Here is a 22,166-nt window from a genome sequence, read left to right as displayed (position 1 = left end):
GTAGCTCAAAGCTCACTCAGTTATTTAGGAGCTGCTTTCCCAAGTGGATTATTTGGAAAGGAGTTTTACAGTCTAGATTCACCTATACTGGACAATACATCAAAACCTTTGAAGGCAAACTCACTAGGACCAAGAAGCCGGCAATTAAGTTTGTGAGATGTTTTAGGCTCATACCGTTGATATTTTGCAACGGTGACATATGATTGGGGTTGTGCTGAAATGCATGAGTGAAATGCAAATTTCAACTTTTCCTGATTTCACTAAAATTACGTTGCCTGGTTTAGAAAGGAGTAACACATTATACTGCTTATATTCATTAAACACCAAATGAAGTGATGGAATCTGCAACAATAGCACATTTATTAAATTCTAAGAAAGAATCCAAACTCTTCTAAGATTTTGCATGCATTAGTCTCAGAACTACTGATCCACTCACCGGTCTGGTTGGAGATCTCCCCCTGGGGGCATGGAACACACAGGAAGCAGCAGACTGGTTCACCTTCTTTACCTGCTTTCCTGTGCCCAATTGGACAACTTGGAGTGCACTTTGAGAGGGGTACCTGGAATACATTATGAATGTAAATTTTATAGAATTGTTTCTCTTTTGAAAAACACCACATAAGCTAGTGCTGGAACAACGATGGGCAAGTTTTGGCAAGGTGCATGAAATTAGAGTTCTTCGCTCTAGGCGATATACACGAAGATCCCTATAGAACTTGACAACTTTGAGAAGTTTGTAAAATGTTGCCACAGTTCCAATTGGTTATTGTTCAAATAGAAACCTTTTCTTAGGCAAATACTCCTGCATATAACAGAATATTTGGTTTTTACATCTACGTGTCTTACATTTCCAATATTTTTCACTCATTACATTATTTTAACCGTAATCTTCTTTGTAACGTTGGGGCCTGTTAGACCTGGACTTTTTGGAAGATATATCCTCAGAATTTTTGGCCTCCTGCTTTGACCCATTTTCTTTTGATTTTAGGACTCTAGCACTGAATAGCAGTGGTAAAGTGCACAAAGTGTATATTCTCTCCATGTAAATTGTGCACAGGTTGGTGTTTCAATGACTGGCTTATTTGATTTACTACTAAGTCCCTAGTAATGTGCACAAGGGTGCCCAGGGCCTGCAAATCAAATGCTACTAGTGGGCCTGTATCACTTGTTGTGCCAGCCACACAAGTAGCCTTTGGGGGAAGTTTGTAGCCTTACAGATAAAGCGGTCGCCCTCGAAGCTGGGGAATCGGGTTTGAATCTCTTGCAATGATGCTCAACATCCTGTGATACTGAGCCTAACAAAAATGAATGTGTCCATCTGTAACAAAAGTGGTGCTAATGTAAAGTGCTCTGATACCTGATATCTTCGGGTCTAGTTCACTATATATAAAATCCTAAAAAGAAAAAAGTGTCTCAGAGCTGCCACTGCAGTGTTTGCGCTCAGTTTTACTAACATGTCAACCTGGCAAGTGCACCCACATGCCAGGTCCTAACCCTTTTCTTAATAGTATGTCACCCCAAAGTAGGCCCAAGGTACCTTTGTGGTTAGGGTGCAGTGTGTGTGACAAGTAGGACATGTGCTAGTGTGTTTTACATGTCCTGATAGTGACTGTGCATATTGTTTTTCACTATTGAAAGGCAGTCTATCCCATAGGTTAACATGGGAGCTGCCTTTTAACATCTCCCAAGTGTAACTTTCCATTGGGATAAGATGGAGAAATGGAGTTTAGGTTCCCTGAACTCAGAATTTGATAACACATCTTTTAGTAGAGGTTGTTTTTAAATTGTGTGTTTGAAAAGTCAACTTTAAGACAGTGGACATTTTGTTGCTTAACATCCTGTGTGCCTCTGCCTATTTGTGTAATCACTGTCTGGTTTTGGAGTGACTCTAGACAGTCACAATCAAAGTTGCGGTGTGTTCTGCCTTTCCTTTCATAGCCAGGCTGAATAAATCTATCTGTATTTAAAGTGGTGGGAGGAGTCACTAGCACCTGAATAGGCGTGCCTGCTCTGCAAAATGCTGTCTCCACCTCCTGTAGTGAAGCTGGACCAGGGAGGACAGAATTGTTATTTACTGAGCCACAGAGACTTATTAAAAATGTTGGGGCCTGACCCCAAAATTTTAGATTACAGCTGAACTAAGGAACCTTCCAGGAAGAAGGGCTGGAAAAGCTGTCAGGAGGTAAGCTTTGCTGTGTTGGGCAGTCAAAGGGCTGGATTGTACTTTCATCATCCAAGGGTTTTCTTCAAGGGCTTGAAATAGAGCTTGCCTCCTGTGGAAGTCTCAGAGAGATTAAAAAGACTTCATGAGAATTCGTTTTGGCTAAGAGCCTGCCAAGAAGAAGAGCTGGAGAAGCTGTGAGGAGGAACTACCACTTTGCTGTGTGCTTTGCTGTGTTGGCCTGAAGTGGCTTCTTCTGTCTTGAACAGTGACAGGACAGGAAAATACTTTCTGCAACTTATTTTCCTGAGTTTCTTCAAGGGCTTGAGGTTGAGCATGTCCCCTGTTTAAGAAGTCTCAGGAACAGCAAAGACTTCATCTTAATCTACTACCGGCACTGGGAACTGTTGGTTTTGTGCTGCAACAGACGAAAACCCACGCTGTCCATGATGCTGCTGCTGGCTCCATGACCTGTTGGCACTGCAGAGAGCACTGCCCTGCTTCACATAGCAATCATGGTCTCACCGACGACCGCTACCGAGCCGCTGCTTGCGCCGCTATCTGAGGGCACCTCACTTTGCACCGCCTTGCTTAACATCTCCGGTGTGGTATCCTTGAGGACGCCGCTCAATGCCGACATCGATGCTGCTGCCTGTACCATGGCTTGGGGGCACCACTTGAAGTTACTCGACGCACTGCCCCATCCCACACCGCAGCCTTGGCCCACCGACACCAGCGCTCTTGACTCCAGATCACCTACTGATGACCACAGCAGCAACGCCACTGGCTGCCCCTTGACCTGCATCGCCCTTCTTCGCCCGCAGCCCTGGTCTCACCAGCACCTCTGGAAGCTGTCACCAAGCCACTGCCTGCACCGCGACCTGAGAGCACCGCATGCTCCACTTCGCACTGCAGCCCCAATGCTAAGTATGGGCGAATTTTGCGGATCTACGGTCCGCGAATTTGCAAAAAAATCTGCAAATTCACGGATTTCCCTGCAAACTCGCTGATAATTTTGTGATTTGCACTCTACTCAACTGGATTACTTTCTACTGGCTAATCAGTAAGTGCTACCTCGTTGGGTAAATGTATAGTACTTTTCCTACACTGCAGCTGCGTAAAGGGCCAGAAGATTTGTCTCCACTGACCATGTGTGCCTGTAACTTGCCACCGCACCAAAAGGCGCCGAGGTCCCTTGAGTGAGCTGTCCATCATAGTTGGGATTGGAAAAGGGTGGCAAGACGTTTGATACCGCTAGTGTGTGGTGCGGGGCCAAACAGGTCAGAGAGCGAGCAGGGCAGCAGGTGAGGAGAAAGTAGCCTCCTGGTCACAGGCTACACGGGGGTTGCACTCGAGAAACTCAGGGATTCAAAGACCTCCCTCGAGTATTACAGCTAATTTTCGACGGCAGATATGGGGTTAAAGCACACTTGCCCAGCCTTGACCGTGCTCACTAATGTTTTGGGCTGATTAAAATGTTACTGAATTTGAGTTTTAACTCGGGCACCTGCTTTATTTATATCTGTAAGTGCTTCCTGTTGAGGTTTAATTTTTGTGACAGGAGCCTCGTGCCAGAATGAATCCTGCCCTGAATAGTTATCCACGAAGATGCCACCGTTCTGTGCAATACCTCTACTCAATTGGAGTACTTTCTACTGGCTAATCCAGTAAGTGTTACCTCGATGGGTAAAAGATTGTGCTTTTCCTACACTGCAGCTGCGTAGGGCCAGAAGATTTGTCTCCACTGGCCATGTGTGCCTGTAACTTTGCCACGATTCAGAAAAGGGGGTGGTGATGGACAGAGTATCTGAATTAAACAGAACACTCATACCCAGTCAACAGATCAGGGCTTGATCCATGTAACTTTGCCACAGCACCAAAAGGCGCTGCAGTCCCTTGAGTGAGCTGTCCTTCATAGTTGGGAAAGGGCGGGAAGAGGTTTGATACCACTAGTGTGTGGTGCGGGGCCAAACGGGCAGGGCTTATCTGCGTGTCAACATGCCTCTTGTGTATAAAGGGTCAGAGAGAGAGCAGGGCAGCAGGTTAGGTGAAAGCAGCCTCCTGGTCACAGGAACTACACGGGGGTTGCGCTCGAGAAACTCAGGCTTTCAAAGACTTCCCTCGAGCATTACAGCTAATTTTAGACGGCAGATATGGGGTTAAAGCACACTTGCCCAGCCTCGATCGTGCTCACTAATGTTTTGGGCTGATTAAAAGTTACTGAATTTGAGCTTCAACTCGGGCACCTGCTTTATTTATATCTGTAAGTGCTTCCTGTTGAGGTTTAATTTTTGGCCCACAGGAAGCACTTACAGTGTTAAGGCAGGTGCCCGAGTTGAAGCTAACTTTGTAACCATTTTAGAATGTCGCGGCAAGCTGCCAGAATGGAAGTTGTAACTTACAAGTAAGCAACTTCAACTCTGGCAGCTTGCCGGCGCCATTCTAAAATGGTTACAAAGTAAGCTTCAACTCGGATTTTTCGGCAATTTCACGAGATTCGCGGATCGCAAAATTGCTGAAAATCCACAAATTCCGCGTGCGGAACAGATTTTTGGCCCACACTTACCCGATGCCTGCCGATGCCGGCACTCCTGACTTCAAATTCGGGTAGTTCGATCTGCAACACGTGTGGCTTCAAGGGCCCGACAACTCCTGCACTGTCTTTCAGAATCAACGCTGATGATGTCGCTGCTACGGAACTCATTGCAAGGTTCACGACACCCTGGACTTCTAATGTTCTGTTTGCGGGTGTAACTGACACTGTAGCTGGCCACTGTAGCTGGCCACGGTAGCCCTGAACTGTTGGATGTGTTTATTCATTAAGCTGTGATAGCTTCAGACAGACCAATCAATTTCAAAGAACTGTATTTTGAGGGTATGTTTGTAATATTCATATTTTGATTACTGGATGTTGGATTTTTATTGTTATGTTCTTGTTTTACACAGACAAATATTAGCTATTTTTCTCAAACTGGTGTGGTGTCCTTTTGCAGTGTTTTCACTATTACTGTGTGCTATGAGGAAATGCTTTACACATTGCCTCTGAGATAAGCCTGACTGCTCGGGCCATGCTACCAAGTGGGTGAGCCAGGGTTATTTTAGAAGTGTAATCCCCTTATTCTGACTAGAAGAAAGGGTAGCTACTAGGACAAGGTGCATACCACTGCCAACTATAGACCCCCATTTCTAACAGGGACATTAAACAAACAACTTCATAAAGTAGGCAAAAGTCAGCTTTGCAAATATGTATTCTCCATTCGGTACCTCTTTAATAGTTTCCTATTCAGTTGGTTAATGCAGATAAAGAATTAACAAATAATAAATTATGTTAACCGCTGCATTGTACTTTGTGCGATGAAGGATATTTTTTAGGTTAGACCGCAGTACATCATGGTCCTTAACTTAAGGCTGCATAGTCTTCTTGGACATTTGAATGAACATATTATGTAACATTCATTTTATATTATGTCACATTAAACCATAACAGACAAGCATCAGAAAGCAGAGAAAGTGATAGCATGATTGACACCTTGGCTGCTGCCAGAGTGAAAGTCCTTGCTCCAAAGCTTCTGTTTTTATGTGTATCCAAAAGCAAGAAGGCAGCATTGAGGCAGTGACAGGCAAATTTTGCACCCACAAAATCTAGGGCTGATTGTTAGGCAATTTTGCCTGTAATTACCACAGATTTAAACAGCACTCTCTTATGCAGGGAAGTCAGTGAAATGCCCACAGAACTGGGCTAAAGTGATCTTCATGAGGCGCTCTAGTAAATAATCTCTCCTGGCATTGTGAACAATTTGGCAAGACAGAATTTCTATATTCAAGTTTGGATACCTTAATGCATTATCTACTGGAACATGGAAGTCATGCTGATAAATGTCAATATGCTTTCCTTTCAATATCTAGAGCCCTGGATCTTCAGCGACTGTTATGCTTTAAGGTAGACACTGCTATTCCAGTTTCCTCCAGGGTAATGCTTTCAAAAGACCTTACAGATGTTCTGTGGCAGGATGACAAGTGGTTCAGGAGCAATTTTCAAAGTGAGGGTGCTGCCGCCAATGTAACTTCACTGAATTCATAGGGATTGTGAAAAATCCAAGCATCTCACAAAGAGCTAGTCTAGTTAATGAGCCACACATCTTCAACAACATAGTGACAAGGGTTTAGAATGCAGCTGATTGTGAATTTTAGAGCACACTGTCCCAAATATATCACTTAAGCATGTTAGTTACCCTCACACATGCCAAAGCCCTTTACAATGGCACATAACATAACATAACATTAATAATCACTTCACCTCTGATAGTCAATATCTGTTGTGCCACATTGAGATTGATGACATTTGACACAATAATTAATAATATCTTTCATTCAGATCCAGTAAGCACGTTTGGAGGAAGAGACACAATGTTATACTAACATAGAAATATATTATTTAAGTATACACATTGAAAGGAGTGAGCTCACCCTCTATTAAAACATCTATGATTGCGACTTTCTGAAAGCCACTCGGCCCACCCTTTTTTCCTCTCACTCAGCACCTAAAGGTATTTTAAAAAATTGCTTGTACTAACACCATAATCCCGTTGGATATCACTAAACGCCCGGAGCCTCTCTGGGCCTATTATATCCCCTAACTGCTGGAGTCCCCTGCCCTCCCATTACAGCATTATTGTATCAGAAAATATATCAGGGAGCGTGGGGTTTCTATATAGCTGAGTGTAAAAGTTAAATCGACCCAGACCAAATTTCTTTTTAAATGCAGCCCAGATCTTATATGTAGCCACCAATGTCTTAAATCTTGTTTTTTTTAAATAACTTGGCTCGCTAAACTTCATTAAATAATTAACCGCCCCTTCTCCTACCAGTATTTTATAAATATATCTGGGTACCCTATGTTGCTCCAGGGATCGCCAGCACCCCCGCTGAATAACCCACACATAAACTGTAGAGCCGAAGCCCAATAATACTTCTTAAAATCTGGAACTGCCCAGCCTCCTCTCTCCCTTGGCAATGACATAGACCTCATGGCCCGCCTTGTTTTTCCGTGAGCCCAAATAAACTTATTCACCATGTGCTCAAGCATCACAAATCAGTGCCTCTCAAACTCGAATGGTATGGCCCTAAAGAGAAAGAGTACCTTAGGCAGGAAGACCATGTTAAGCACATTGCTGCGATCCACCACTGACATATGAAGATTATGCAGTCTATCAAAATCTTTTTAAGCCGTTCCTATTACCAGTTCCATATTTCTTTTAACTAGCTTCCCCAGATCAGGAGTAATATCGATACCCAAATAAACAGCTGAGTCAACTACCCGTAAATCCTCTGAGCTAACCCCCTTGATTTTGACTATCAGTGTCTTCTTTAGGTTTAATGAGTACCCGGAGACCAATCCAAAGGCTTGAGCCCCTCCCTCTATTGCAACTATGGTATCTTGAGGATTAGGGGTAAGCACGGCAACTTCGTTCACGTAGGCCAATGTTTTTGTTTCCAGCCCCTGAAAGCACATAGGGCTAATGCTGTTACTAGCCTCCAGTTTCTTAATCAAAGGTTCAATGTACAAAGTGAAGAGAAGAGGCGAACACGGACACCCTTGCCTTGTGCCTCGATTAATTGTCACTGGTGCCGTGTACCCCCCATTCAATCTAAGCCGAGCCATCAGCGCCCTGTATATAAATCCTGAATTGCCCGAATAAAATTATCCCCGATACCATGCCATTTCATAACCTCCCAGAGATAGTCCCAGAAGACCCTATGAAATGCTTTCTCAGCATCCATGAGTATTAAAGCCGTAGGGTCCCCCGATACTTCCGCTGCATCGAACAGTTATGACTCTACGAATATGTTCTGTGGTTCCCCTCCCAGATATAATCCCATGCTGGCTGGGGTAGACTATTTCCCAATTATTTGGTTTAGGTGGGTGACCAGGGCTTTTGAAAAGATTTTAGCATCATTATTCATAATCTTTATTGGCCTATATGATCCCGGTGTCCTAGAGGGCTTACCCTTCTTTAAAAATACTATCATATCCGCCCTGGCCCATGACTCAGGTATTAAGCGCCCTTGCTGAGCTTGATCAATTATAGCCACCTGATCTGGCCCGATCACCTCAAGGAAAGTTTTATAAAACTCTAAAGGAATATGATCTGGTCCAGAAGCTTTCCCTGATGGGAGGCTCCGTAATGCACCATATATCTCATCCTAGGTCAATGCAGTTTCAAGTACCTCCCTATCTTCAGGATCAATACATTGCACCGAAGTTCCGCTTAGATACCCTTGAATTAGGCACTGCTCCTTTCGTTGTTCCTTAGATAAAGAATAAAATCACTGCTCATGAATTCTATGGTGTACTATCCTCTTTAAGAGTGGATGAGTTGGACGGTCTAGTCGATAGATGGCCCACTAAGATTGTGATTGCTGTAAATTCATATGAAATTGAACAATCATTTAGAACGGCTCGATACTAATATGCGTTAGACTCAAATTCCAGCAATTTGGCCAATTAGTATCCTAAGTGGAAGGGCAAAGGGTGTTCAAAATGCCTATGTTATCAGAGGGATGCTGCTGAAGTTCACATATCCGATAACTGCTCCAAGTTGTATGATTACTGGTCAGAAATTGACAGATAGACTGAAAGTCGCCATGGAGATTACCATTAATAATATTATGTTGGGTATGGAGTTGAGCATTGCTCAGTGAAATATAGGAATTGGTTTCATTTGGTTCATAATTGCTGGACTTTGGACTGCACGAGAATGGAAAAGTAAACACCCACCCTCAGTGGGTAACTGATAGATACTTATGTGTCACTTTCATGAAATGGCAGTTGCCATTCTAAATGTTGAAGCAACAAAAAAAAACAACTTCTGAACTTTGATGGATGATTGGACTTCTTTATCTTGTGTGTTACCTGTTACAGATTTACTCTATTAGACTATGCGATTTAATCCAAAGTTTTATGACATATTCAATGTTTGAATCATTAAAATGTATTTAATGAATGTATCTGTAACACTTAGCGATGCTCAACAATCCACAATAAAACATTAGTAAAAAAAAAAATGAAAGGAGTGAGCCACAAATATCATTCAAAAACTTAAATAAATAGTTAGAATAAATCCTACAACTTACCTTTGTTAGATTTGTTATAACTATTACAGAAAATAAGTTAAAGGACTTTATTTTCTCCTAACTAGAATCCAGCCTTCCCGCTGCCCTCTCCTGATTGGCAGCCTCTGCCAGGCCGAGCCAAGCTGTCTTAATGAGGTGTGACGTGGCCTGCTAGAGAGACACAGGATTTCTTGTGGGTAGAGAACTGCAGCTGAAAAAGCAAAAGGTAGGATGGGGGTGGAGTAGCTAGACTGGTCTTCTAAGGGAGAATGCCACTTTAGGACAGCACAGGCTCACCCCCACATCCTGTAACCCCAACCACACAAGAGCCCCTGCATTTAGATTAGTGTAGGGGCTGGAAGGGGAGTATTTGAGAATTATAGCCATACCAGTGGGTTGGCTGAGCCAGATCTAACACTCCAGGAGAAAGTTTCTCCATTTTGAATTTCAGAAGAATAGTGCTTTCGGGAACAAGAATATGCCACCCTTTTTAGGAAGTGGTCATACCTGAGGGTGGCACCCTTTATCCAATTGGTCAGGAGTCCCCCCTGCCTGATGCCAAGAACACTGAATAAATATAGAAGAGTCACCCCATAGCTGCAGTTATACTTTCTGAAACAACATGGAGAAGAAGGACTGCCCTGCTGGACTCCTGATCTGCACCCAAAGGACTGCACTCAGAAGGACTGCTGCACAATCTTGTACTATAGTCTGAAGGCCTGTCTGCAACCTACAGGTAAACAGAGCCTCCCCGCATCAAATTTCACCATGAAGTCCCCATCCTAGTGGGCGTCCAGTGGCCTTTTAAGGATTTGACCAGGTACATTGTGGGAATTGTAGTCACAATATCCCAAGAACTATAGCTGAGCTGCCAGACCCTTGGATTACTGTTTTGGACCCTTCGAACCCACAATAGGAATTTCAGGCAGAAATTCCAGAATGTTAGAGAAGTTTGGAGAAACTTATGGAAAAAAACTCCATAAGGTAAGCAACCCAACATTGAGAGTCAAGCCGGCGATGCCGAACTGTGACCCAGGTTAGATTTCAGGTTCGCTCCGTTGAAAGCTCCTGAGCTTAAGACTTACAGTAGTTGACCAAAGACCCATGCTGGACCAAGCCGACAAATCAGCTGTGAATCCCACCTGCTAGAGAGGCCCACTCGATGTAGAGAGAAAATACTCCAGAAAAGCTTCTAAGTTCGAAGGTAACATTTTGACCGAGACCTACCAGTTAGTGTATCCGACCAGGGCTCCATCGCATTCGGCCTCGAACTTTGACTTTGTATCAGTTCAGACAAGCTTTATTCGACGATTGTCATAAAAGCAAACAGTACATACATATAAAGTTTATGAGATATAAGATTACCAAGTTAAAAAATAGTAAAAAAGTTTTCCATTGGAATATACAAATATGTACACATAAAACCATAAATTCATCAAATGACTATAATAAATAAATGATCATTAAAATTTGGTTTCGGTAATGTGAATACATTTTGCATTTTAAATTTTGAGCATTCTACTTCTGATAGCCCAAGCCCAGCCCAAATATTTTGCCACAGCTATGCAGACTATCATATCTGTACAGGATCGGAGGATGCGAACTGCCATAGTCCCACTAACGGGGCTCATTAACCTGCACATTGGGCGGAGCCACGCTCTCCTTGGCTCACTGTACACTGGGCATTCGAATAGCAGGTGACCAATGGTCTCAGGGCGAGCCAAGCATACCGGACAATCATCCTTGGACCATCTACTAGTGAATGCCCCAACCGGGAGGCTCCCAACCCTCAACTGAAAATATAATTTGCGATCCATAGGTTTTAAAATAATGTCCCAAAAGGCTTCCAGTTTTGGGACATCCTTAATATCCAAAAACATTCCGGTCAATGACCCAGGGTCAACAGACCTAAAAGTCCTTGAGGCCACAAATTGCCAGTAAAGAGTCTTTAGAATCTTTTTTGGTGGGAACCTTGAGTTTGTGGGGTCATCCCACAGGTTCCCTAGACCCATACTAGTTAGGAGGCCCCGAATGTGATTTAACCACTTGACCTTGTGAAAGGTGTCACTACTAATAATATCGAGCAGGCCCCTTGCGAAGATTTCTAATTCTGGTGTAGTCCAGACTCTCCTCCAGTATAAAACAGGACGAAAGGATGCTATGAGCGCTATTGGGGATAACCCTAAATCATAATAGAGGGGTTTCATGGGGGTACTCTGCGGTAATTTTATTAAATTCCTTAAAAAGGAATTTTCAGAGGTTGACATCCCTCTCAGACTTTCACATCCCCAAATTTCGACTCCGTACAAGGCCGAGCTGACTACTTTACCATTATAAACCCCCAGTACCGGAGCTATTGGCTTAGTAAATGACTTCTGATGTTCTGCGGTCAAGGCTCCAGTTAACTGTCTGTGTCTTAAGGTGGCCAATTCAATATGATCTTTCCAGGACAAATTACGGTCTATACAAACACCCAAATAGGTAAAAGCTTGGACTCTTTCCAGTGGACGCTGATTCATATTCACTGTACCCTTAAAAGATTTAGAAGCATTAAAAGTCATAAACTTTGATTTCTGTGCGTTTACTTCTAAACCCCGTGCGGTACAAAAATCTTCAAAGAGCTTCAGGCCCTTTTGAAGTCCGCTAGGAGTTTTTGATACTAAGAGACAATCGTCGGCAAACATTAAAATCGGAACTTTTGCTCCTGCAATGATCGGGGCGTCAATGCTAGAGTTAATTAAAATCTTTGCCACGTCATTAATGTATAAGGAAAAGAGAGTTGGCGCCAGGACGCAGCCCTGGCGTACTCCAGTTTCCACTGGGAATTGTGGCGTGACATTCCCGGGGCTCCCCCACCTAATCTGTGCATAATTATGTTCGTGGAGTTTTTTAACCAACGATAAATGGGGCAGTGGCAGTCCCATGTCACTAAGGACACTCCATAAGGTGGGGCGGGGAACCAGATCAAATGCCGCTCTAAGATCTATAAAAGCTGCATATAAACTTCCACGTCCAATCAGCACGGTCTTCCAGTACAGCATGACAAAATGCAGCACCTGGTCCACCGTGCTGATTGAAGTTCTGAACCCTGCTTGCAAATGGGATAAGATCTTATTGTTACATTCCCAGTCAAGGATTTTATTTAAAACCAGCCTACCAAATATTTTTTGGGAAGTGTCTATCAGGCTGATTGGACGATAGTTACCTGGCAGCGACTTGTCTCCTTTTTTAAAAACGGGTATAATCTCCGCCCCATTCCAAGTTATCGGTATTGGGGCTCCCCTAGCGATCAGGTTGGCCAGAAGAAGTATATAGCAACCCCAAGAGTTCTGGTCATTTAAAAAAAGATCTGCAGGTATACCATCAATACCTGGCGCTTTACCAGGGACTACCGAGTCTAAAGCATGATGAACTTCCTTCAGTGTGAAAAAATAATTAGTTTGGGGCTCAAGAGGGACTTCCACTGATGGATGGGTATCCTGCCTTTTAGCGTATTGGGGCTGGAAGTATTCTACCCACTTTTCTTGGGGAACCCAGTTTTGTGGCTTATCAGGGTTTCCCTCCACACCCCACTTATAGACATTCCAAAATCTGCGAGTGTCTTTACAGGAACCTGCTTCCTTAAGGTCTGTCCATCTTTTCTCATCCCAAATACGCTTGGCTTTTAGAACGGCGTTTCTATACCTCAGCCTGGCTGCTCTGATGTTCTCAGCGGGATCAAATTTAATTGCCCTTCCCAAATCTAGACGGGCCTTCCTGCATTCCCCTGTATACCACCGCGGCGGTTCCATTGCGTGTGGACCTTTATGCTTACAGGGTTTAACAAATAGAGTCTTTAGTTCATCAAAAAGAATTTCGTGGATCCTAGTTCCTTCCTGCAAGCTCAAAATGTTATTTTCCCCTTCCGATAATGACAATAAATCTAACTTCGCTTGTCCAAGCTTACTAGATATAAAATCCATATTCTCTTTATGAAGGGAAACTTTAGGCCATCGGACGTGGCGTAAATCATTTGATATCAAAGTATCATGAGTGGGGGTAGGAGCCATTATAATCCCTGGGTGTACAAAAGGTTCCCAATAGGTAAGGTACATAGACAGGGGATTGTGGTCACTCTCGAGCCTGTCAATTATCGTCATGTCTTGGAGGTGTTTCCACAGGCCCAGGTTGAGCAGAATATAATCTATTCTGCTCTTGCGTGAACCACTTTTAAAGGTATGTGCCCCATTCTTATCGCCTAGGGTCCTTCCATTTGCAGCTCTTAAACCTTTATTTAAACAAATGGAATTCAGTTGGACCACTTTGTCTGACCATTTACTAACCGGATCAAGATCCAGTTTGGGAACCCCCCATTCTCTGTCCTCCTCCTCTGACACATTCCAGTTTCCCTTCATAAGAGGCTCAAAATTTACATTAAAATCCCCCCCCACAATAACATTAAAAGGTGAACAATGACTTTCCAGTAAGTCTTCCATGAGTACGAGGATCTCTGATTTTCCACCCCCCGTACTCCTCACGTATATGTTATAAACATACACTAGAGCTAAATTGGGAAACTTAAGTTTTAGGACCTGTAGATCTCTGTGATTAGTAGGAATAATATTTACTACTACACTCAAGTCCTGTCGTAGCCAGATAGTTAACCCGCCAGATGGTCTTCCCCTTCCTTCCTTAACTGCATGTACACTATAATTTAGATAGCCAGGGAAATGCACTTCCTCCAGTGCCCATGTCTCCTGAAATAGGCATAGATCATATCCTCGGATAAATGTTGCCCACTCAGGTGACTCTAGCTTAGTTTTTAAGCCGGCTACATTCCACGAAAGGACAGAACCATGACAACTATCAAAGGTTTCAGGACAAGGCTTCCCTATAAGATCTTGGTTGGTGGTGTGAGGAATAGGGTCATCAGAGGATCTTGGACCTATAACTTGAATTATAGAAGAGTTTGCTCGAATACAACTCGGACCCCCTCCAGGTATAACTTTTTTGACATTTTTACTGGCTGAATCAGTAGGGGATAAGATAAAATCATCATTGGAACGGGCCAGTGGAGCTTGGGTTGTAACAAGTTTTGGCAGAATACTACTAGGAACCTCTCCTATAGGGCCACTATTATAAGCTTCACTAGCTAGTTCATTTTGAAATGAGAATGGTAGTCAATCGTTCTGGTCTAATCTAGAACTTTCCCCTGCTAAAATAGCATCCTGATTCCCTTCCGTAGGCTTCCAGAGGTGACGGGGAGTTGCTCTCATCTGGATCCTTGAATAGTCTGGGGAACAGGATCTAAATTCTAGGTTTAGTAATTCTCCAGCTATCGTAGGATTTCTTAGAGTCAATTCTATACAATCGTAAGCATCACCCTGGAAAGTTAGCCTACTTGCGCTCAGGATGTCCTCCCGGATAACAGATCTACATCCCCTTACATACCTAATCCAGTGGATAGCTTTGTTCGTCAGGGAATCTGGAGATTCACGTCCCCTGCCTATAGGGAGCTTGGGTATATTAATCAAGTATACTGGTGGGGCTATGGCGGGATTAAGATTTGATGTAATGGGGCCTAAATTTGATCCTACATAGCCCCTTTGCTGTCGGCTAGATGGGGGGTTATAGCCAGCCTGAGTCGGCCTAGATGATCGATTATCTACAGATTGCCTTGGTGCACCCCAAGTAGAGGGCAAATTATGTCCTTGAGATGGACGATTCTCCAGGGGCACCAAGTTCCCTGATCTAACAGGCTCAGGCTCAGGCTCAGTTGTCCTAGAATGTTTGGGAACAACTGGATTTAGGCTTGGCTTTTTAGTTGCCGAAGAGGTGACATTTCCTACCTGGGTTAATGCCTTCGCCTGAATATTAATAGGTGCTTTTGGTATTACTACAGCTTTGTTTTTCTCCATCTTTAGGCTATTTACAGCAATGGTTAAATTATCAATTTTCACTTGCATTCCCTTAATTAGGTCACATAAGTGTGTTACTAAGCTAAGCAGAGGTTTGTCATGGTGATCATCCACCTTTGGAGATACCTCGGTGGGGGTCTCAGTTGTGCCTAGAAGAGATCCAGTCGAGTCCAGCCCACCGTCCGGATAAAGGTTTTCAATGTGAGCTAAAACCGTAAACTTATTAGTACAAGGTAAATTAAAAGTACTTTCAATGATCTGTTCTACATCTAATACACATACATCAGGATTATCCTCAGCAGCCTTGGGTGCTGGTAAATTAGCCTCTACAGGGGATTTACCCAAAAACATTCTGGGAATAACTGTTGGCCCCTTATCTTTGCTCTTAGCACCCTTTGTTCCCCCAGGACCGGCTTTATCGCCATCTTCTCCTTCTAAAACGGGGGTAACTGTTAACAAGTCAGTACAGTCAGTAATCAGTTCATCAATTCTGTCAATCTGCTCCAAGACACAATTGTCTCCCGCATTAGCCTGGCGTTTTTTTGAAGGCTTGCATTTCTGTCTCTTAGCACGTTTCCCCCCCTTGGCTGTCCCTCCAACAGAGTCTGTGGGGTCCTCCAAAATTTTCCTTTTCACCATGGTTCCAGTCCTATCGGGCCACAGACAACTAGTTGGGAAAAATATGTACAGTACCTTTAGTTGCTGGATGCAAGAGGAGGGGCCCGGCCCGGCCTCGTCCGGCCCCTAACGGCCACAAACGGCCCGCCCTTTGCCCGGGCTTAGCCCGGCGCTGTCCCGCGCGCGTCCCGCGACACGGGTGCTCTCTGTGTCTTAAGAGCACCTCCGGGGTCTGGGCTGGGCGTGCGTGGCTTCCTGCGGCAAGCAGCAAGGCAAGGGCCGCTGGGGGATGTAGTCCCCGGTCCGTCCGTCGCGATGTCAGGCAGTGGGAGCAGCTGATGACAAGCTGGAAGGCTATGCGCTCCTTGGCGCCCGGTGAGTGTTTCAATGTCCCCGCTCCCCCGGTGCTCTCTGTGTCTTAAGAGCACCTCCGGGGTCTGGGCTGGGCGTGCGTGGCTTCCTGCGGCAAGCAGCAAGGCAAGGGCCGCTGGGGGATGTAGTCCCCGGTCCGTCCGTCGCGATGTCAGGCAGTGGGAGCAGCTGATGACAAGCTGGAAGGCTATGCGCTCCTCGGCGCCCGGTGAGTGTTTCAATGTCCCCCTGTATCAGTCGAGCGTGATCAGATATCCCAAGTTGGCGCTATTGTTTTTTGAGCACTTTAAAGTGTTAATTCTTTAAGAATTCACATCTCTGGGTCCCTACATTGGATTTTTGTCGTTTTGGTGTCTATTTGTTCATAAATATAGAATCTACTTTTAAAAAATGGTTGTGGATTTATATTGTGTATTATATCTTACTTATTTAATGTATTGTTCTTTTTAAATGTTGTAGCCACCTGTCTCCTAAGTTAAGCCTGCCTGCTCGTTGCCAGCTACCAAGAGTTGAGCAAGGTAATAATTTATAGAGACACTGACTAAACCTTTTATTGTGTTTGTGGCCTTATTACTACTGGTTGGTCCCTACTTATCACTACTAACAAAACACTTTCCAACCAATATGTCTTTTACATTTTGTAAAAGAAAATCGTCTGACTTGAGGCATTTGAAGAGTTTGCTTTGATGTGCATTCTATTCCTCTAATAGACGTATTTATTGTTTTTTTTTAGTTTAAGTTGGGCAAGTTCTTTGCAAAATCTGACTTGACTGTGTTCTCTGCTAACTAGGTTGGGTCAAATATGTCCTGTTCATCTTCGGGTTCTCATTATTCTTCAAAAGAACGGGTCAAGATCCTTAAAATCCCTAACCCAGACCCTAGGTTTCTTTATTTTCCAACAGGTGGATATTTTGGGGAAGAGAAAGAAGAAGAGTTCAAAAAGGCTATCAGACCAGTCCCCTGAAATCTGGCATTGGCTTTCACTGAAGTCTTTTCTGCATATGAGATCAAGAATGAGGCCTTCTCATGTGTAGGTGTAGAAAAGAAGAGTATGATGTCATAATTCCACAGAAAGTGGGATAGTTGTGACATTGTTGTGCCACTCTCATCTCCCAGGTGAAGGTTGAAGTCCCCAAGTGAGGTGTTATTGAATGTGATATGTAACATTTCCACTACTAATCCCAGGAGCTCTTCAACAAAGAGAAAATTATCCTATAAAGGGTGGTAGATGATGTGAAATAATGTGGCCTTTGCATTGGATATCTTAATTTCAACAGAGAGGCATTGAAACAAGGAGAACTTGAGTTGTCTTGCCCTTTTGCACAGTAAACAAGACCTGTCGATAATTGTAAACTCTCTGCCCAGTTTACCGATCAATCATGCTGAATGATCACGAATACTGGACGAATTAAGAAGTCATGTTTAGACTGTGATTAATCAGAAAGCTAGGTTTCTGCATGAAGAGTAACTCAAGGTTATGGGATAGGGTCAAATCTGTAATTTTATTCTCCGATATGGCTGCTTATCCGCAGTTGTGCCCGATGTGATTAAAGGTCAGTTCAAATAATGGAGGTAAAGGTAATCTGACTCTTATGAGGTTTGGGGTGTAAGCATGGGTTGTCTTAGGATAAGCAATAAAGCATGTATCTCTCTTAATGACCACAATACAGTAGGCCCTGAGATGTCAGCTGTGAACATGGTAGGAACAGAGAAAAACTAGGTAAAAGTTGAGCTTGATTTCAAGGGTGGAAACGATATTTGTCAATAATAGAATGGAGGTCGATTGGTATATTACTTAAAAGAGAACAGAGTTGAGTTTGTCGACTGGGTAAGCCTGATTGTAAGTCTTATGTGACACCTTCAAAAAGGAAGGGTTTAAGGATAACAGTGTTTCAGGTTTCTAGCTTCAGAGGATGGGCGAAGTGTGCAGGAGTCTGACACAGATTTCACTTCATACATAAAGGACACAGTTTTTTTATTCTGAAAGCATAATCTGTGTGTGTGCTTGCGTACGGTGGTGGCAATGGTCAACTTGTTTCATGTGTGAGTTTGTTTTGGAGGAGAAACAGAGTGTGAGGTCTGCAATAGCAGAAGTTGGTTTTGAACAATTGGGCTCAGCAAGGACTACATGCCTGAGAAATTGAGTTTTGCTGGTAGTTTCTGTGCTACATAACAAAGAGATGGAATGTAGCTGGTAGTCACTGTGAGTAAAGTCATAACCTGATGGGCATTAGGTGAGAATGCGTTATAATTTTGCTGAATGCCCATAGACCATGTTAAATTTGGGTGAAGTTCAGGTTTGGAAAAATTATTTGGAGAAAGTGTGAGGAAGGAATGCAATTATGGGGGCAAAGGTAGCAAAGTTGGAGAAACTACTTCATAGAAGTGGACTAAGGATATAGGGCCCGATGTAGGTAAAATAGATTTACCGATTTTTAATTACCGAATTTTACCGATTCGGTAATTAAAAATTGGTAAATCTAAGGGGTGGATATGTAGGTATTCCAGATGTGCTGGAATACCAACTCGGAAGAATTCGGTATTTACCGATTCGGTAAATACCGAATCGGTAATGCCCATTCATTCCTATGGGCTTTGAAGCCCATAGGAATGAATGGGCATTACCAAATCGGTATTTACCGAATCGGTAAATAGCGATTTTCACAAGGGTGCAGGAGGTGTCACTTTGACACCCTCTGGCACCCCCAAAACAGGCTCGGGTGCCATGTGGCAGGCATACATGCCCTAAGGGCAGGTCTGCCTGTCACATGGCATAGGTGTGCATGCACACCGGAATCGGTATTTTACCATCAATTGGAATTGATGGAAAAATACCGATTCGGTTAGACCTCTGGGACTCTGAAGAGTCCCACCTACATCTGGGTGCCACAGAATCGGTAAAATTACCGATTTTTTATTTTACAGAATCGGTAAAATTACCGAATCAGTAATTTTACCGATTCGGTAAAATAATGCCCCCTACATACCTGTCAGACATTTACCGATCAGTAACGGCCAAAATCGGCCGTTACCGCTCAGTAAATGGCCTCAAACGGCCAACTACATCTGGCCCATAGTGTGCTGCAGCCATGGTGTCTGACTGACCGCTTTCAAGTTGAAGTGAGAGGAGGATGGAGGATATTCACATTCATTTCAGAGTTGAGCGGATAATGATGAGGAGCTCAAATTGTAGAGATGTGTTAGTAGGAAAGGAAAAAAGAGAGTAATAGGGAGGAGGACAATGGATTGTGGTTATGATGGATGGTAGTGGAAAGTGCAACTGAGATTGAAGGAGAGGGCTGAACTGGTGTTTGAATTGAGTGAGGCTGTTATCTATTGTTTGAATTATTTTCTTGCTATTCTCGAAGTTTGAGATTGACAGCTTTCCATCAAAGGGAGGTGAAGGGGGTATCACTAGATTGTTTCCATGTGGGATTCTTATGGACTCATCCCCTGTCATATCTATGGTGAAAACTTCTTCCCAGATGGACAGGAGATGGATGAAGAGCTGGAGGCAGTTTTTAGGCATCCCTTACAGAACAAAGTAGTAATGGAGAGACACAAGTGTTAATGGGAAGTATTTCATGACCTCATACGTGAAGTTCCTTACAGGGTTTTTGGAAAGAATAGGTCAAATATTTGTTAGCAATTTGGACCGAATTTAGATAGATTTCTGAGAAGGGGAGAATTATAGAATTGAGCCACGATGAAAGTTTGCAAGTGGAAGAGGATATTTAGGGGTGTGGAGCTGGTTGATTTTGTTAAGTGATTCAACAGCTACTCTGTATTTGGAGTAAGATTTATGTGAACTGTGTGTAACCTTAGCTGATGCTTAGAATAGAGAAATTCAGATATATCAATTGTAAGGGGCCACAATTTATCATGGCTTTTCCTTTCTTCAGTTGTCTGTCCAGACTGAATTATATAATGCTGTCAAGGATATGGGCTGTCTTATCACTGCGTAAGATCTACAATTGACATGTCCTTTATTCACTGGTTCATTTCCTGTTCTATCTGTGGCTGAGGAATCACACTAGTGTGAGTCCTTTTTTGCATGACCAGGGACTCCTGAGTGAGTGCCCATAAGTGTGTCCTCTAAACTACCACAAAGATGAAAAATGAAGAGGGCGGCCATGGGAGGGGGCACCATTGGTCATGGCCTCATCAATATGTAGGGCATTATTAAGTAGGGGCCACTGAGATAGTTTATTGGTGCATGCCTGAAGGGCAGTCACTCACCCAAGTGCTTTGAACAATAAGGAGTAGGTCCCTTACATTGGATAACTGCTGCCTAATGAGCTAGTGCAGGCTTAAGCCATCAGGTCCAGCTGTCAAGGAACCAAGGGCAGTCGCATAGTCTTTCACACAAATTGCATGCTAGAATTCCCATTAGAGGACCCATGAATCATTGGCTTCTTCAGATGGTATGAACCTGGCAATCTTTGTGCAAGTACAAAGGAGATTTTATCACACACTCAGAGGTCTGAAAGCAGCAAAAGATGATTCCCGCCATCCAGAAAGAAGCCCCTCCCTTGGTTGTTCTACAAGGTGTCCTTAGGAGGTACCACCCCTTTAGTGATATTTCAGCCCTTTAAAAAGATCTTTTTTGCCATCACCACCGTCCTGGCCAGAGAGGTACGGGCAAATCAACATTTTGAATGATCTCCGATACCATTACCAGCAGCCATTGTAAGTTATCTGAGAATGGGCAGCTTGATATCCACAACCAAAGGCTACCATCAGTATGCAAAGAATTATTCAGGAAACACTCCCTTGCAATCTAGTGGTTAAAACTCTTTATAGGTTTCAACCTTGATATTTTTAAATCTGCTATTAGTGACCTCAATGTAACATCTATTTATGCTTGCCAAGCCAGGTGAGAATGATTCAAGATGTCCTACTTTAATATGTGGACATTGAATGCAGTGTTAGGCTCTGAGACTAAAATACCACTCATTCTTTTCACAAGTAATGACCGGTTCTTCCTGAATAATGTGGCTCCTGTCTCATTCTGTGCGTGTATCAAGAGGGAGAGAGAGGACCAGATAGCTAGTCCAGATCCCCGGTTTATATGTACAGTTAATCAAAAAAGGACTAGCTGGGATGGGGTTGGTATGATATTATATTATAATCATAATAGTGACTCAGTATTGTTTTGTCAGAAGGGGATGGCACCTGTTGGGTGTCTTTAGAAAGCCCTCACCCACCAACCTAGTTGGTGGCATGCTTCATCATCGGGCCCACCCAGTGACACCTATCGTGTCCCGGGTGTGCTACGACGCCTGACTACAGCGGAGCAGGTATGTCACTGTGTGTGCGGTGAAGGGTGTTAAGTAAGTGAGTTTAAAACGGCTTGGCGGGGGTCCCAATACCCAAAGGGTAAGAACACTTTATTAAATGGGCCTCCGCCATCGGTTAAAAATAAGGCAGTGGGACGTTAGAGGCGGGTTACGACCTCCTACGTCCTTTGATGTGTCAACATGTTTCAGCCAGTGCCTTATCTGTAATCTGGCTTTCTTCAGGACTGATAAAAAGTGTGTGTAGTTAAAATAGGGGTTGTGTAGTGCAGGTCCCACGCCGGCTCTGACCAGAAATCCTGGTCAACCCCATGCCACTTCAATAACCTTGAAGCCAGACCTACCTAAAACTAGCGTGATCTTGAGAAGGGAATCCCCCCTCTCACAGTTAGATACACTTTAGGGCGTGTAGATACCCTTTGGGTATTGGGACCCCCGCCAAGCCGTTTTAAACTCACTTACTTAACACCCTTCACCGCACACACAGTGACATACCTGCTCCGCTGTAGTCAGGCGTCGTAGCACACCCGGGACACGCTAGGTGTCACTGGGTGGGCCCGATGATGAAGCATGCCACCAACTAGGTTGGTGGGTGAGGGCTTTCTAAAGACACCCAACAGGTGCCATCCCCTTCTGACAAAACAATACTGAGTCACTATTATGATTATAATATAATATCATACCAACCCCATCCCAGCTAGTCCTGTC

At 43.7% G+C, this 22,166-nt stretch overlaps 1 protein-coding gene across 1 annotated transcript in view; it reads right to left on the bottom strand.

The window, feature by feature from the left end:
* LOC147678474 (extracellular calcium-sensing receptor-like) overlaps nt 1-22,166 on the bottom strand; it is an 86,529-nt gene that overhangs the window by 2,505 nt on the left and 61,858 nt on the right. The window contains 1 exon segment of the mRNA XM_086945652.1: nt 437-560. Within this exon segment, the coding sequence (XP_086801778.1) occupies nt 437-560 (124 nt within the window).

This window comes from Lissotriton vulgaris, chromosome 12 (genome assembly GCF_964263255.1).
Source record: "Lissotriton vulgaris chromosome 12, aLisVul1.2, whole genome shotgun sequence".
Taxonomy (NCBI): domain Eukaryota; kingdom Metazoa; phylum Chordata; class Amphibia; order Caudata; family Salamandridae; genus Lissotriton; species Lissotriton vulgaris.
Note: the sequence above shows the minus strand (reverse complement) of the source record. Positions and strands in the feature narration are given on the sequence as shown.